The 18300-nt window shown below is 42.3% G+C and overlaps 1 protein-coding gene across 5 annotated transcripts in view; it reads left to right on the top strand.

Annotated features, from left to right (window-relative positions):
• The first annotated feature begins 7037 nt into the window (after nucleotides 1-7037).
• The window catches only part of RBMS3 (RNA binding motif single stranded interacting protein 3), a 719214-nt gene continuing 707951 nt past the window's right edge, over nucleotides 7038-18300 (top strand). For 2 of the 5 annotated variants that reach the window (XM_055707005.1, XM_055707001.1), the window contains exon 1: nucleotides 7656-7956. In XM_055707005.1, coding sequence (XP_055562980.1) covers nucleotides 7777-7956 — 180 coding nt within the window. In that variant the 5' untranslated portion in view covers nucleotides 7656-7776. The other 3 variants (XM_055707003.1, XM_055707004.1, XM_055707002.1) reach the window with 3 other exon arrangements.

Raw genomic sequence — 18300 nt, 5'->3', positions numbered from 1 at the left:
ACTGTTTGCAGGGCTTTTCACTTTCATCAGTTTCCTAGGTTTTTGCATCTTAGAGTCTTCTCATATCTCCTCATTAATTTGCTTCATATCAGTTGTTCAAATGTCTGTTTTAAACTCTACAATTGTGGGTAAAAAAATTAAACAAAAAATTTGTTATGTTGCTTTTGAAAATATATGATATCCCACTCCGCAAATATTTCTTTTCAATTGTTACTAGGTTTTTTCTTCATGTAGTATCCTGCAAAAGCAGGAATAGTGAAAATTTAGCCTTTACAATTAAGGAGACATTGCTAGCTCCAAAGTAGGCATATATTGAAATTGTTTATGGAATTTAAAATTATTTTGGAAAAGGAAAGCTCAGTTGTTTTTCTCCTTCAAAGCCCAATCTTTCATTCTACCTTGTAGTTGTAGCAGTGACCTCAAAACAGGTTTATCCTTTGCAAAGACAGCAAAGTATTTCATAAAGATTAATTAAAGTGGTGAAGACTATACTGTTTAAATACATACTCTCTGACTCACTGAATTCAGCCAGTTGCAGATTAAGTTCTGAATATAGTGGACAAAACTGTAAAACTCTAAACTGAAGGCCCAGCAGCTGTATAGAAGAGTTGATATTGTACATACTTGTTATCTGTTTTTAGTTTTAAGAAGATGGCATGAATTTTGTTTCGTGTTATTTATGCTGAAACATACTTTGTTTCTTTAATTTATGCTTAACAAGTTGGTTTTTTGTACTTCAAGAAATTTGGTGAATTTAAATGCATTTCCAATCTGCAGAGGGAACAAGGAGAGAATGGGGCATATCTCAGAAGTGCCAGAGAGTTAGTAGAAGTTGAAAGAAGTAGACAAATTGAGCAGTATGCATTAATTTAAAAATTAAAAGTCGAAATGTTTTAAGAAAGTGTGTTTGTGCATATTGTTTACAGAAATACTACCAAATGGATAACTCATCTATTTTCACCATCAAGAAAGATCTCCAGACTTCAGTTTTGACAGTTTTAAACAAAACCTATCACCTCAACTAAAAACTGTTATTTGCGTATGTATATATGCAGTCTGCTACAACAAAAGAAGCGGCTAATAGCACATTAAACCTTTATGCTGCTCTGTACTAAAAGGGACAGAACCAGTGAGACCAGGAGGGGAAAAAAAAAAAAAAGGCAAGGAAGAAACAGATCAATGCAGATCAATGGAACTAAACACCTATCTGTTCTGGCCATTCTCCTATGGCATATTCCAGTTCTGAGGATGTTTCTCTAGGATCCCACTAGGCATATCACAAATAAAGACACGTTACGAACACTCCATAGTATGGAGAATTGGACAGGAGTTAGTGCTCCTAAGACCTGCCCTAGTTCCTACACAAATCTCTGCACTTTACAGAGCAGAGCTGTGCGCTGTGTGTGGGCTTGGGGTCAGCTGGTGAAGCAGAAATGCCTGAGGGCTAAACCCATGCCTGTTCTTGTCGCCTCTGTCTCTCCCTGTTAGTGGGACTCTGAACTTCAGTGGACCAGTCCTTGCACACTGACCCTTGGCTGCCACTGGAGATGTTGTGTCCATTGTAGAGCATTCTCATGCCTTTGTCTGCTCCTGAAGGTTTAATCTCTGGCAATGAAAATTTGGCATCCATTAAGAAATAATATAGACCAGTTCTTTTCCCCTTGTTTTACTGCATCTCCCTTGTGTTTATTTGTTTCGAACAAATGATGATTATGACAAATTACTTTCCCCCCTATTTTCTCAGCGGAGATTTTCTTTCCAAAAAACCTGAAAACTAGGTCAATTTTTTCCATTTGGCACAGATCCAGGCTTACCACAGGAACTGAGGAGACTGCAGCATCACCCAGTGAAATACAGATGTTTTCAGACTGTGTGAAACTAAAGTCTATGTGGCTGTGCTTCCCGCCCATTTGCCTCAGAGCTGCATGTCCTTTCTTTGAGTCTGCTAGGTTAGGCCTTCTGTCCCACCCAGTGATGTCTTGACTAACTATGAGCCAAGTAACTCTTGGAAAAGTTGGCAGAAGTATCTGCTGCTCTTTCTACCTCGCACAGCAATTTTGAGGAGAATAAAGCCTTCCATAGTAGAACAGATGCTTAGAATCATAGAAACATTTAGGTTGGACATGAGCTTTAAGATCATCAGGTCCAACCGTTAAACCCAGGACTGTCGAGTTCACCACTAAAACATGTCCCTAAGCACCACATCTACATGCTTTTTAAACACTTCCAGGGATGGTGATGCCACCATGTCCCTGGTCAGCCTGCTCCAATGCTTGAAATACATACATACTCAAATCATGATACTGCTTTGGAAAGTGTGTGCAGGGTCTGCATGGCTATTGCTGTCTTCACAGTATCTTGGGCAAGGAAGGATGAAGCTCTGGCTATGGCCAGAATAGTTTTGTTTGTGAGTTATGTAGAATATAAACTACAAGGAGCTCTCTTCATGTTTAAAGGTCATTAAGCCTATCAGTTTTGTTTTAATGGCTTTCTAGAAAAGGAGCTGTAGGAGCTCGAGAGACCTCACAAGATTTAGAGGACTTCTTGTTCCAAACCAGAAATGGAGAAAAGTCTTCAAAATCTTTAAAATACCACTCAAGGCTTGAGTTCTTTGTGGTTTCTGTACTTGTAAGCAAAAATGTTAGAATGCATGGGAGAACCAATATTATCAAAATTGTGTGTGGAAAACTAGAAGACAAGGTGCTTTTGAAAATGCAGCTAGTAACATGTCCATTTTCATGTTGTACACTGTGCAGAGAATGGTGGGATTCAAATAGTATATTCAGCTTTTACTCTGTAAGAATATCCACAATGTGTCTTGATATCCCCACACAACGTAATTCTTTCAGGATGGCATTTATTAAGCATATACAATTATAGACTTTCGGAGACAGAAAATACCTGTATAGATGCATCTTGAAAGTTACAGGAGCCCTCAGGTTACTGAATGTTTGCATGCTTGCAGTAAGGCACCTTAGAGAACAGAAGCAGAGATCGATGGGTGGGAAAATGACTCAATGAACATCAGCGTTAGCCACTTTGAAATGTATAGTATCGAGGGAATTATTGATAAGGTCAGAATCTTCAGGAGAAAGCAACTCTGTTTGCAACTCTCAAGCCTAGAATGCAAGCTGACAGAGACAGTGTTGAGTGAGGCCCCATGGAGCTTGCGTTGACAACAGGAAACCTTTGAATTGTCTAAGGTTTGTAAAAGGTCAAAATTATTCAAATGTTGAATACATGGGTAGGTGAATCCTAAACAAGTAGATATGTGAGGCAGCAGAAAGCCAAATGCTTCGCCTTTCATACAATGATAGCTATGCTATGTTTTTATTAAGATTGCATATATCCTACTAACTTGTAATAGCCATTTTTGTACATTTGACATGCCACATCCTCAGTTTATCCGCATTAACATAAACATAAATGCGCTCAAGAAAGAACTGAAAATATCTTTGAACAAGAATTGTTATGGAAGTAAATATCAGTAAGTGATATAGTTAGTTTCTGAGCAGTTATCTTAACTATTCATAAGAAAAAGTGACAAATTGCTAAATGAAATAAACGGCCAAAAGAAGAGCCCATGGAAAGGGCATAAATGTTCTGTTTAAACTGCCACTGAACTACTTTATGATCTCAGGCAAATCATTTAATTTGCTTATGTCTTCCCGCCATTTGTAGCCTTATTAATTAGGACTACAGTGTAGTTGTAGCTTGCACAGTATGTTGTACTGTCATCTGATCGTAAGCAAGAACAAGAATGCAAAAATGACACTATTCTAGAAGCAGCAATCTTTGACCCTTTCCATCAAATTGTTCCAATACTTGGCCTGTGATTAAATTCATAGTGTCATCACTCCCTAATTTTAATTTTTGAGACATGAAGAATAGAGTTGGTCTTGAAAGGTTTTCTTTTTGCATTTTAGAACATCATTGTCTCTGGAATCTATTTAGTCACCTACACCTGGTTTACAGCACAACCCACAACTGCAAAATACGCAGGAGCATGGAGTGTGTGTTAATGAGTTGCAGTATTGATTTCAGTAGCAATATTTTAATGCCATTTCTCTTGAAAAATGAATGATAGTTTTGGGCTTAGAAATTCTTAATGCATGTTGTGTATAGTAATAGACAATCCATATTCAATACTTTATTTTTCTGTATAGAAGCTAAATTATATGCTGTTTTACCACAGTGAACACGGGTGAAGGATCTGTGCTAATTTTTCTCAATTTGTTGGCACATCTGGAAGGCATTCAATGCAATGTTGTTCTCTTACAAACACAGCCTTCCTGGTGTGGGTTAACTTGCCCTCCAGTAAGACTCCCTGGTTTCTGCTTCTCAGTGCAATAGTCTTCCAAGACAGTTGCCATGTGATACAGGGTTCTGGCTCACCATTCTTCCACCTCAGCTCCAAACACTTTTCTGTGGACTTAACGTTTTGAGTTTGACATATGTACCAGCTTACTTAGTTGAAGGTACCAAACACTTTTCATGACACGATACCAATCAACTGTTCAGCTCTGTGGCTTGCTGCATTATTACAGTCTGCAGTCCCATCTTCTCTCAGTGCTTCCCAAAAATAATTCAGGGCAAAATCTCACATGCTTCTACCTGGACCTGAGGAACCTGATACTTGCGAGAAGGACCACTTATGAGACTGGAAGGTAGTCGTATTTCTTATTTCCTCAGCCTGCTGGTTCAGATTTCATTTTCCTGTCCAATTTGTTAGTGCTTCTAGATTTGTCATTACTGTTTGTATCTCAAAATATTTGGCCTAAAGACCATTTAGTTCTCTCAGAGAAATTTGTGATGATTGTTTAGACCTTTACCTTAGCCTGACAAAACATGTTCTACTTAGGATTCTCTTGAAATCTATGCAATAGCAGCAGTCAGGCAGAAACATGGTTTGTGCAGAGAACAATTTGGAGCATGCTGTTATTATGAATTATTTGTAATAATTTTATTTTTGCAATAGTATTGTAAATCTTTTGCGGCACAAAAAGGAAAGATGAGGAAAAGAAGAGAAAAGAAAGGCAAATTTGAAATTCAGCAGACAAACACAAATCTTTGTACTGACTTTCATATAGTCTAGGGCCTGCCCTTCTCATGTGTGATCATGTTCACTCAAACCATATAAGAAGCTTCTGTTGGTTTTGGGGGTTAAACTCTCTAGCATTAGAAGCAGAGCTTTCTGAGTCAAGGGCCCCCACCTCTGGAATTAGTTTTCCTTGGTTCTCTGCCAATGTCCAGCTCCAGTTAGCTTCAGTGCACATGGTAAAACGTTTGTATTTGGGTTAGCTTTTCTCTATTTTTAGATGGTTTGGTTTTGCTTTTAATTTTACTTTACAGATCTGGAGATGGTAGATTGGGATCTGTTATTTTCTAACAGGATTTTTTAGTATTACCTGATGTGGGAAGGTTTCTATGTCATTTATCGGTAATTTTGTAAGTGTGCGCTGCAGCACTTGAATGAACTTTTCTTCACTTTTATCTTGCCATTTTCCAACCTGTGGTACTGGAAGTACTTCAACCCAAACTGGAAAAGCTCTTGAGCACAGAATTTTGTTCCTTGTGTGCTTTGTTGTGTGTGGAGGGAGGTTCACTGTGCAGGTGGACTGAAGGGGGGTGGTGGGGACTTGCCATCTATGTGGGCTCATTGCTTTACTCTGGGCAATTTTGCAGGGAAGTCCACTTTTGTACATGTTCTGCAGCCATCGTGGCTGTGCAAACAGATCCCCCCCAAAAATGCTTGTCTGCAGTTAGTACTGCTTTTTGCTAATGAGGCTAAAACTATATGAATATCCAGAATGTTAAATCCTGCCACCACTAAATGTAGACTATATTTAAATGATTATTAATAAATGATTGTAAGTAGCCAAAATTATTTGGTTATAGACTTTAATATTCAGGACTTGATTGTCTTATTATCTACCTCAGTTTTAAAGACTGATGCTGATAGTTTAAATAGAAATGCTCCTTATTCACACCAATTTGAGAAGACAGCAGGGCCCACAAATACTTGACATACACTGAGAATACCACTAAAGGATCGTTAGAGATGTGTATTGTAAAAATACAGCTTTGGTGTGTGACAAAGACTTTTTTCCCTATTGTGAGATTAGTCCTTGCCCTTTGTCCAAATATATTGTTGCAATAAGATCTGTTCAGGTTCCCACAGTAACAATCCTGTTGGGGAATAACAGAACCCAAGGCGAGGAATGAAAGGGCATCATCTAACACCTGATAGTCACCCGCTTCCTGAAATACCCTGGGACAGGTTCTCTCCTGGTTTAAAACAGACCAGCTCCTGAGGATGTGGCGCGGCATCTCTGCGGAGCGGGTAGCTGCTGTCAGGGAGGGCAGTACGTGGAGCAGACAGATCAGGTATAGATCAGGTGGTGTATCTTGACACCGCAGGCTCTCGGTAGATGTTTCCTGGTAAGTTTCAAAGCAGCTGCTCCTCAGGACACTGTGGTGGTGTTATATTTAGAAGTGCAGACTGGTCACCTGATGGTGTCCTGATTTAAGAACAATCAGGTCTACACTCACCATTCATCTCTTCAAAATGAAGAGGGGAATAGCTGAGGAGTTGGCTTGGCTCTGGCACCACTAAGGAAATCCTTGGTTTGGTCTAAAACACTCTTAATGAGCTTGCATTTTCCCCTACCATGTCTAACTCCAGTCTGAGAAGGAAGCTAACACAAGGACTAAAATAATCGTGTGCACGCTGCAGTCACGACTGATTCAGCAGTTTACACGCGATTTTTCTTCCTTTCTCTTCTTCTCTTTGTGTTGATAAAATCGGAGAGCCGGTGGCTGGTACTGATTTAGATTTCCAGCCTGGATTTGCTCTTGTTTTCCTCCTTACTCCAGTTCTCCTTGTGCAGTGCTGCGTGGCGCTGGCAGCCTGAGAGAGAGGGAGCTCCAGTCACACACATACACTCAGACCGCGGAGAGGAGATTAACATCAAGGAGCCCACATTTGCAATAGCGGGTGGTGCTGGGGGGGGGGGGGGGGCGGGGGGGGAGTCGAAGGGAAAATAAAATAAAAGCAACAATCGGGTAAATGCTCGTCTCTTCTCTCCACCAGCACCTTGCACAGGTCTGAAATCCTTGCTTTGCTTTGCTGTATTGCGCTTGCCTGGGATGTGGAGAGGGGAGGGGGAGGGGAGGAAGGGGGAGGTTTAACTTTTACTTGACATTACCGGGCTATTGTCAGTTCCCCCGTGTTAAACCCCGGTAGTTTCCCCTCGCCCCCACCCCCTCCGCGGGCTCGGCTCCCTCCAGTTAACTTTGTTCAAAGGGCTGCAGCCAGAAGGGCTTGTCCGGGCCTGGGACATAGATAGGGTAAAGTAAATAACCACCACAATTAGGCTGGGGCCGGGAGTTGATCTTCGTGGCGAGAGATCTGCTTAGTTAGCGTTTGCTGTTTCGGGGCGATTGAAGGCCGTCGTACCAAGGACACGCGCGCACACTCACGGACACGCACACACTCACTCTTACACACACACACACACACGCTGGATACAAAAGTCTGGAGGATCTAGGGGAGAATTGCAGCCGCCGGATCGGTGCGGCAGCGGCGGCCAGAGCCATGCGTGTCACGGCCTCCTGAGGGGGGGGGGGGGGAAGGAAGGAAGGAAGGGAAAAAAAAAAAAAAAAAGGAAAGAAAGAAGCAAAAAAAGAAAAGCGGGAGAAAGGAAAGCATAAGAAAGACGCGGGGTGGTGGAAAGTGTTTGCCTGCTTTTGTCTCGCAATACAGTGAACTGGAAGATGGAGATGGATGTTAAGGGAGTTTCTCCGTGCCCGGAGCCCATCCCCCCGGCGGCGGGGTCTGGCGGCTGCCCGCACCAGCGCCCGCACCACCGCGATGGGCAGCCCGCGGAGCCGGCCCCCGCCGCCGACAGCGGCCACCCGGAGCGGAGGCACGGCGGCGAGAAAGAGGACAAAAAGGTAGGTCCGCTCCGCCGCCGGCCGCCCGGCACCGCGCCCGCCGGAGGGGCCGCCTGCCCGGAGCCGCCTGCCCGGGGCCGCGCTCGGCGGGGCGGGCGGGCCCGCTCCCGCTGCCGCTTCTGCTGCCGCCCGGCCGCGGGCAGCTCCGCGCCGCCCTTTGTCAGCGCGGCGGCGGGAGGCGGGGGGCCGGCGGCGGAGGTTGTCTGAGGACACGGGGGCGGCGGGGCGGGGAGCGCGGGGCCGCCGCCGCGGGGCCCGGGGCGCCGGGCATTGTTCCGCCCGCCCTGGGAGCGGCGCCGCGGGCGGTGGCCCAGGTGCCGCCGCGAAAGTTTACCGCACTTCGAGGGGGCAGCGCCGGCAGGGCCGCCGCTCGCCGCGCCGCGCCTCGGTTTTCACCCGGCGGCGAGGGGCGAGTCACCTGGGGGAAGGAGCCCGGGCGCCCTGTCCCTCCGGCCCTGCTGTGTCATTGTGGAGCGGGGGACGGCGGCTCGCTGCCGAGTGAAAACCTGTGGGTGACGGAGTTCGACGAGAAATGGGTCAGATCGCATCCTTTAGTGCGGATATGTCTGCTGCTGGAAGAATCGGAAAGTAGGGAGGATGGGATGGAAAAAGGTTGCCATTAAGATAATGTCAGCGAAGTGCATTGATCAGTGCTTTTGTCTGTGGGCACTGTCTTCATTTCCATTCATTTTTCTCGGCGTGGGTTTACTGAGCTGAAGCTGATGAATTCTGTCGTGTCTGTAGGTCTGCAATAGGCAGAGACCGATAAATGTGTAAGTTTCACTGTAATACGGTGATTGTTGCAAGGAGTGATCCGCGTGTGCTAGAATGTGAAACACATCCGTTTATATGTTACGGAAATCCGAGTAATTTTCTGAATGGACAGATGCCCTAAAACAGATTATAATCTTGCCGTAAATGAAGAAATGTTGCCATGTACTGGATTTGAGCCCCATTTCTTCAACTAGTTTTACTATAGTTTGGTTTGGTTACAAATGCGTAAGAGAACGGTAACACAATGTAGGAATGTAAACCAGCAATGCAATAAATTAATGCAACAACTATGTCACACCACGTATTTGCATGACAAGAGATGCAATTATCTGAGAAAGACAAGGTATTTTGAAAAAAAAGGCCTCTTTAACTGGAGACCCCGAGTTTGTAGCATTTACCTCCTACACTTTTAGATTTGTTACTGTTTGGTAAAATCTGTCCTATCGTTTTAATTAAAAGGGAGTATCAACAACTGATCATTTGAACAGGGCCTGTACAGTTTATTAAGGTGGATAGAAGGGCTTTTGTAAAATGGTAACTGTTGGTGTACATATTGTGATAGATGAACACAGAATTTCTTCTCCCTTGAGTTTATGAATATTTCATTCTGTCGTGACTGCATATTACTGTATGTAGCTAAATGATTTGTGTGTGTGTGATTGTTTCTGGGATCCCTTTCCTTGCATTGTGTTACATACTGGAACTTAAAATGCTTTTATTTCAAAGTAATTAAAATATAGACTCCAAGGTTGCCATTTACGTGAGATGGTTGTGCCAGTGCCTTGAGCATTTAAAACCCCTGCCATCAGCAGAAAACCATGCTCAGTAGTTACTTTCTGACGTGCCACACAGTCAGTCTGATGTTTTCCCAATCGTGGACATGAGGAAAGCAAACGGTATGACTGAAGGTGAACGAATGCTAGAGAAGGCCTGATTCTCTCTGGCGTGGCTAATTAACATGTTTAGATAACTCAATATTGCACTGTTCTGTTCTGTATTTGCCAGTGTTTTCTGGACATAGAAACAAATGTACTACCCTTTTTTTGGTACTAGTTGTAGCCTTGCTAAAGTACTGTGATATTTTCCTTTTTTTTTTTTTTAATCCGCTCTCTGCTTTTCCAGGCTTGGCATCGCCAAGGTGGATGCAATGACTAGCTCGTATTTTTGGGAAGTGCTGTGATATTTCAAACCTCCCTAAATGTATGTATCTTTTCTGGATACAAGCAGTACTTCTTACTGGTGCAGAGGTATTTCAGGTATCTGGTAAAATAGTGGCACCAGAAATGTGATGCGAAGGGGAAAACCCATTAAAGCAATAGTAAAATCCAATGCTATTGTGAAAAAAATGTTCCGACCACAAAACAAAACACAAGTTTTGCTGGAAACACCATCTAAGAACTTTCTAAATGGTTTAAATAACAGTACCATTCTTTATGTGACCCTTAAACAAATGTCAGAGGCATACTGATACATCCTAGAAGTATAAGCACTATGTGGAAATTGTAAAGGGCATTAGAACCTGATTTCCTGGCAAGTGTATATGTATGAATAACTAAATATTAAGATTTCACAACATCTCATGATTCCACTGTCAGGACTTGCTTTTTGGGATCATGCTTCAATTATAAAAAGCCTTATATTTTATCATTAAGCTCCGTTTCCACTGGAGGTAAAAAGAGTTTTGCTTCCATATAAATGGACTGGGTCAAATCTATGCTTTGATAAAGCTATTTTTTGTCACTGCGTCCAAAAGGAACAATGCTGAATTAACCAAAGAAAGTATTTTCCTAAATCTGTGGAATTCCGGTAGAAGGTACTACTATAGCATCAATTATATGCATATTGGAGTTTATTTTTCTGCTGTGTGTTCATTTTTTATTTGTCGTTGAACTTCAATAAAATTGTGAAACGTGCATAAATTGAAATACATCCCACTGTCTTCAGCTGGGATGCCAACATGCTGAAATGTATGTTTAAGTGGTTTGTTGGAGGAGGGCCTAGGTTACCTACCATATATCTTTCTGTGTTGAAACCATCTGTGACCAATGTATGGGAAGAGAAATTATGAAGATTGGCTTTATTAAGTGTACAGTACTTGGTGCTTTAAAGCATAGTTGCCATTTAGGTGGGAGAAAATTAAGCAGAGATAGTAGAGTGTGAGATTTGGAAGACTATTGACTCTGTAAGGATGCTATTTTTTCTTTTAAAGCAAAACAGATCAGAAAATGTTTTTCAACACTCCTACAATGTTTTCTGTTGCTTTAGTTAAAAGCACGTAGGTCTAACCCTATATACAGCAACATGTTGACATTCTTCAGTATGGCAAAGTGGGTGACTGGAGGAGAGAACAACATGCAATCCTGGCTGTGTATTCCCAGCTGGAGGTGCAGCTGATGCCTGTGACGGGTTGTGTGGGTGTGTTGTCCCACCATCTTGCCTCTCCGTGACTTGGTGCAAAGGGAAGCAGGCTCATAAATTTTACCAGGGATTCTTTCCAGCTCATATTGGAGTGATGGCGTCTCTGCAGGTATCGGTGTGGGGAGTGCTTTGAGAGTTGAAGGCAGCTATGCAGTTTCTTTGCAGATTGGTGGCTATAGGTGACAGCTGACATTATGACCAGAATTTTCCCAGGGGTGGCAGCCTGAGTTAGGACTTTCAAGCCCTTAGCTACAGCCAGTGTGTTACAGTGTTTCCATTTTCTGAAGTACTTGTGTAGCCCCCAGGTCCTCCAAAAGTTGGTCCTAGGTAAGGATTTGGTAAGATAACATTGCATACCCAAATAAGAGCATTTTATTTTGTTTTCCACTGAGGAAAACATCTCCGTGTCTGAGGTTTGCACAAATCATTTAGCACAAATGATTTACAAGCACACTGAGAGCTTTTACTTTATACCTACATTCCAGATAAAATTCCCCCTGTGAAATAGCTCCAAGGTGAAGAACTTTCTGTGTATTTACATGGAAATGAGCACACCAAGGTTACAGCAAAAGCAAGCCTATCTGGGCAGCGTACATTGTATTCTGGTTCAAAAACAATTTGCCTGTGTTTGATAGAAGAGTTCTGAAGTGTTTTGTGGGCTTATTTGTATGTTATTTCCCAGAATGCTTGCCAGTGATAAAGCTGTGTTAGTGGTACCCAGGTGTGAGCTTCTAGAGGGGAAGTACTGAGTGCTTTGGGGAAAGGCACTTGGTATTAACTTGGGAATTCTGTTCTGCTGTACACGTGATCTGATCTAATCGTCAGTCTCTGAAAGCCTTCTGCTAGTTTATTTACAGGACTACTGCTATTAACAATATGGTGGTTGTTTACTCATCCTCTACAAGTGGTAGGTCAGGAAGAGTGGAAGATGCTTCAGGAGCAATTCTTTTTTAATAATTTCTCTTACGTATTTAGTTTTGTTTGGTTTTAAAAGCCATGTGCTACTGTGTGTTTACATTTAGAGAGGAGAAGGCCTAAGAAATTCAGTTTATGCTTGAAACAGATTGTGGGAGGTTTCTTTTTTGTGGGGGACCACTCCAGTCTCAGGTCAGATGTGCTTGTCTTACCTTAGGCAGTTCCATTGTACATGGGAGAGTAGTTGTCAACCAACTGCCCTTTCCCTGGAGACTTAGTGGTTTTTCAGATAACCTGGACCCAGCACATTGAGCAACCTGAAGTTAAGAACCAAAAGCTGAAACTGAAATCAGTAATGGATGTGAGGTACCAGTCTAGGGTGTGTGGGACAAAGAAAGCAGAGATAGGCAACACTACCAGTTGCTGATGGTAGCAGCTTCTCCTGATAATTGCATAAAATGTGACACCTTGTATTAGCTGGAGTTTCCATGTACTGAAGGCTTTGCGCCAGGTGTAATGGTCCTGCCAAGGTGTAATGCAGGCACGGATAATCAAGGTCAGGCCGTTGTCTGCCTGGATGGACAATTTCTTAGCCACCCAGAGATGGTAGAAAATTTTACTTGCAGCTGCTGCTATTTTGAGAGTTTGATGTCAGACAGAAACTCCAATGTATCTTTTAAAGCATGGGCAGAGATGGAGAATAATGGGTCTTTCTCTAACTCATTGCTAAGTGTGTTTCAGAAATCATTCCTCAGCCCAGCAACATCAACTCTTTCTCCAGTCCACTTTTAAGCACCTATTCTTTGTTCTTAAGCTGCTCCTTACTGTGCTGTGGGACATTGTGATACTGATATTGGTCTGCATAGTTCAGTGCCTTCCTGATGAAATGGTCTGGAAAAAACCTAATTCTGTGCTAGCTCCCATTCTGTGCTAGCTCCCAGTTCTTCCAGAGTTCCCAGAGCCTGGTGGCTGTCTGGGTGCTGAGTCTGTTCCAAAGCCATAGACCGAGGATGTGGTCAATTGCTCATATTCGGATATTTGTCCTGCAGATTCCCAGGTCACCGCTCCAGGGCAGGCTCTAATTCATGCTGGCATGGGGGGGGGCGGCGTCCCAGGCACGTCTGCCTGGAAGGGGTAGCCAGAGCCACAGCGCCTGGCAGGTGCCTCTGGAAGGGAGGTTTTGGTCCTTTGTATTGCTGCTGTGGGCAGCAAAGCTATTAACCATGCCATTAACCTGTTTTGGTGAACAAGGCCCAGGGGCCATCTGCTTTGAGGAGTATAAATAACAAATTCAGATTAAGAAAAATCAAAAAGAGGACATTCACTGTGAACTGAAAGCCTTGCTTTGCAGGCAAGCCTACTTCTGCATTTCCATGCATTTGATGTACTCTGCCTCACATACTTCTCTTGCCTTCCAGTGAGAGAATCCTTAGATGAACCTAGGATTGTGCCTTTGTTACAAAAATAAGCAGAGGAGAAGAACAGAGAGAAACTGTTAGTACCTCAACTGAAGGCAAGACTAATAAACTCATATTATTAGAAATCAGAGAATCCATAAGGAGAAGAGGTATTAGTAATCAGGCCTCACAATTTTCATAGCTCCAAAATTACCTTTTATCTCGTATTCTGAGAATTCCTTTTATGATATGGGAAAGAATCTTAAGTAGAGTAAATACACATTTGAAATGTATTTATTTGCAGGTGGCATATTGAGAATCTGGAATGTAGAGAATGAGGTCCAGCACTGGTTTTATGTGAGAGTAAAAGCATGAAGTTGGAGAGGGAGGAATTGACTTCTGCACTTTGTCTGTGTCTTTACTAGAACAACATACATGATAGTGCATGTGAATGGTTCTTTAAAATCTTACCCAATACTGAGACTTCTAAAAAAAGAGTATGCTGTTTAAAATAGTTCTCTTAAATAAATTGCATCAGAAATGTTTTGGCAGAGAGAGAACAGCTGTTTAAATTTTTCAACCAACTGATCGATAAGTGGATGAAGCTTGAAAAGCTGATCACAGTTTGATTGGTTCCTGCAGTAAACATACGAATATTCATTGTAATGCAGAGATTTTGTGAAAAGTAAGTACTACTTAGAGTCATTACAAATTGAAATTAAGTGCATATGCAGTTGATCCAGGGACATAAACAATGAGCATCATGGGTGGGAGCTAAACAGCACTCTTGAGTCATTGGAAACATAACCACAAATTTCATATGCAGAAGACACAGAACTGGCTCTCTGGCTAAAGGCAAATTCATCTTGAGTTGCAGTAGGATTGCAAGGATTCCTGCTTGGAGGAATTTGCAGCACTGAAAAGGGCTTTGTTATCTCTTCTTGAGCAGTTGGGACATTGCCTTGACTCAGGTGTAGTGGTATGTGTTCGTGCCTGTGTGCTGAGGCTGGAAAGCAGCCCTATTCAGGACTGCACATCACAGCCCAGAGCTTGGCCAATGCACGGCATATCCTTCCTGCTTAGGTAGAGCTTGTTCTCCAAAGCCCAGTATTCACTGGAATTCCTGTCCAAGCATTGAGTGCCAACTTGTAACTAATCCGAGACTACAAACAATGGATAATCAATGAAGCTAGAAAAGAACAATGCCTATGTTTTTGCAAGCTATTCTCAGTGTTTTGCTAAATGCTCGCAGTATTTTTAGACCATCTCTATCTGTGGTCAAAGCTTACTGTATTGTACTGCATCCTTACAGCACAGTAATTCTCAATATACTTAAGGTTTACTTAATTGCTCGAAGCTAAGAGGGAAGTATAGTTACTGATGTGTGAAGTGGTTCTGTTTCTGTTTGGTTCCATATTTGGTTGCTCGCTGCCTGGCTGTAGCCGTGCCGCTCATGTGGTGACTGGGATTATTTCCCAGCAGCTTGTGCTAGGTGGATTTCTGTACTGACTAGCTGCCAGTAGCAATTATCCAGTAAGGGTAAAAAAGTTGCACAGTCTCAGTAGAGTTATTAGTTTCTGTCTCAGAAAATACCCAAACAGTAAAGAAAATGGGACTGCAGCTGTAAATAGGAAAAATGACAACAGGAGCACTGATAATAATTTCTAACAGTAGTGCTCAGAGTGGGTTCTAATGTGATGTTTTAACATGTAGAAAATAAAAAGACAGATTTGTAAGGTCCTACAGATATTAAGTATTCTGCAGTAGTTTCTTTCCTTCCTCACTCCTTATCCTTTCTCCGTGGATCTGGAATTCTCTGCCTATAACAAAAACTTTGGTTTTGTTTCATTTCTCCACGTTGCATTCTGAGCTATAAGGGGAATATTAATTGTTCAAGGAACTATAGTAACCAGTGCATCTTAACTGGGATAAAACAAGACACAATTTGGTTCATAGTATGGACAAGGACAGTCATGTATAAAATTTGTTAGACAGCCATGATTTACTAGAAAAAGAGTAATTCTTCCATGCCTAATGGCTTCTGCCATGTGTTTAAATACAGCTGTTACTTTCATTATACATTCTATTAAGTGAAGACCAATCTTGTTACAGAAGCAGAATAGAAATAGTTTCCTTGACTAAAAATCAAGTGTTGGGTGAATAAAAATTACAGACTTGAGCTGCAAAGCTTGGTTAATATACTTACTGTTCCCAGGCTTCTGAGTTCATTCCATTGAACACCTTGGCCTATAGTTTCAGAGTGTATTCTTTCCCAAAAGGTATTATACAAACGTTGTTCAAAGTGATAATGTGATCAACAACTGAAAATACTGTAAGCAGATAAAATGAGTATTTCCCCATTTAGTTCTAGACCATCTGCAATGGATTGTTATCATTGACAGGAGAATGAAAATAAAATGGCGTGGAACCTGTGCCTGTTCCGTTAGTATAGATTCTGTGTTAATTGATTTCAACAAGTGCCTCAAGCACCACTGACATCTCTTCTTCACTACTAACTAATGATGATTGTCTCACTAAAGTTATTACTGAGTCTATACTCATTTCCCAGAGCCCATAGCAGAAAATCCCTTTTTGGATCCAAACTAACATACTCAAGATAAGTCTTTGTGGAAAGGGAGTTAAGGGGCTAGTATCTACCAAAGATAATTGTTCTAGATGTTTTATTTAGTAGTAATTTGATATTAGCTATAGCATAATAAGTATGCATTGTGCTTTGCTGAGAATTCAAAAGGAGTACGTTACTGCCTTGAGGTAGTTACAATGTGAATCAGCCGTAACAGAGGAAGGATAACTGCTAGTCCTCACAGGTGGGCAGGTGAGCGTGTTTTACCTCACATGGTGTCAAGAGGACGCACACATCACATATGAGGGGGCAGGATGTAAATCACTTCCTCTCTTAAGCTGAATTAAAAGTGAAAGGGAGTGGCACAGGGAGCAGAGAGGGAGTCCTTGGTGGAAAGCTAATTGAAAACAGCAACTTTTGAGTAGGACTGGAAGAAGGGAGTTTGTAAGTTTCGTATTTTGAGACGAAAGAATTTTATGAAGTGTGTATTGGGTCCATGTGGAGTTAAGGAAGCACACAACAGAATTTTGCAGAGTTCACAAAATGCCTATCTGGGCTTCACAGACATTATGCAGTGCCCTGGTTAGCCTTGTTAGCTTTATTGAGTGTGCTTCGAGGACATGCAGACTTTCAAAGTATGTGAAAGCCACTTTTAATAATTAATTGGCTCACTCTCTCCCACCTATTGCTTCATATCTAATAAAAGGCAACAGTGAGTCCATGCCAAAGCCAACAGATACAATAATATTTAGGGTAGTTGGGTTTGACATATGACAGGCTAGAAAGGATATCCCCAAAGATCTTAGAAGTGAAACAATCCCCACTTTTTGTCCTGTCTTATTTCTCCCATGACTCTCTGACAGTGTGCTCTTAGACTAAATGTTTCCTGATCTACTAAGTGATTCAGGAAGATCAGTCCACTTTTAGAGAATGAGAAGTGTGTGTACGTGCCAGTTTGAACTGATTTATAACTGGAAGCATGTTTCAACTTCACTGTGTCAGGGAGACACGCTGAAATTTCCAAGTGATAAACTGACTTCGGCCTGAAGCAGAGTCGCCACCATCCACACTATCATCTACATCCACGCATATGCAGTGTGACACAGGAAATGACACACCATTATCAGATGTCTGTTAAGATGGATGCAGGGAAATGGTGAGCTTGCTGGCATGACCTCAAAGACAGACTTCCACAGATGTTCTGTAGTCGCTTAAGTGTGTGCAGTTAAAGTGTGCCTGTTGTGCACTTGGGGAAATTTTTGTTTAAGTGGAGAACACTTAAGTTTGGAGGAGGCCATGGATATGTTTCCAGAGGGAGAAGGAAGGATACCAGCAAGCTTAATGGGAAGGAAAGCTGTTAGGTTTTCTATAGACCAAGAGGAGCAAGGCAGTAACAAAGGGTCAGACATTCATCCTAAACCTGACTTTACCTGCCTCCTGCAGTAGGGACGTGGCTAATGCAGTGGAAACTTACCTGTCACCTGTTACTGTGATCTTAGGCAAAGCATAGCCTTGTTAGACCTGAAAATGGGGACCAAACATGCCAGTTCTTGAACTTGTCAAGAGGATGCATCCTGTGCTGAAGATAAATAAATGATTAATCAATTCTAAGAGAAGCCATGTAGGGGCTAGAGAGTCAGAGGTAATCAAGGTCAGTGTGGCTCAGGGAATCTTTACAAGAATGGTCATATCACAGGACTGTCATGAGAGCTGGAATCACCCAGTGCTAGGAAATGTTGCTCAGGGCAGGAACAAGGCTCTGACTTCTCTGTCTGGTCTCTGTTGTGCATGTCCTGCCTGTTGGGAAGGCTCACCAACTTTCTGTCTTTGGGCAGTGTTTCATACTCATAGCCGTTTAGAACAATTGTTAAGATCTTTCTTACTAACTGGTCAAGTAGTGCAGTCACAATTATACCTAACTGATATTGTTTTAGAGTTAGACTTACATCCTCAGAACAGTGTATCTGTTAGATCACACTATCCTGTGGGCTGTGGCTTTATTCCCGGTACCTCAGAACTATCCACCTAACTAACCTAACCAGAGCTAACACATAAGCTGTCTGCAGCTACAAGTAAAGCCCATAGAAAGATGTCGTTCTGCAATGCCAGTATGCATTTCACAAGTGTCTGTGCATGTTACCTATGATCACATCATGATGACTCTTATTCATACGTCCACATCTGATGGTAATAACTGGAAGAGATCAGAGCCATTAAAATTAGATAACCATAGATAACAGGTGCTTACGTATTGTA

This window comes from Falco cherrug, chromosome 4, assembly GCF_023634085.1.
Source record: "Falco cherrug isolate bFalChe1 chromosome 4, bFalChe1.pri, whole genome shotgun sequence".
Classification (NCBI taxonomy): domain Eukaryota; kingdom Metazoa; phylum Chordata; class Aves; order Falconiformes; family Falconidae; genus Falco; species Falco cherrug.
This window is presented reverse-complemented; position numbering and strand designations above follow the sequence as displayed.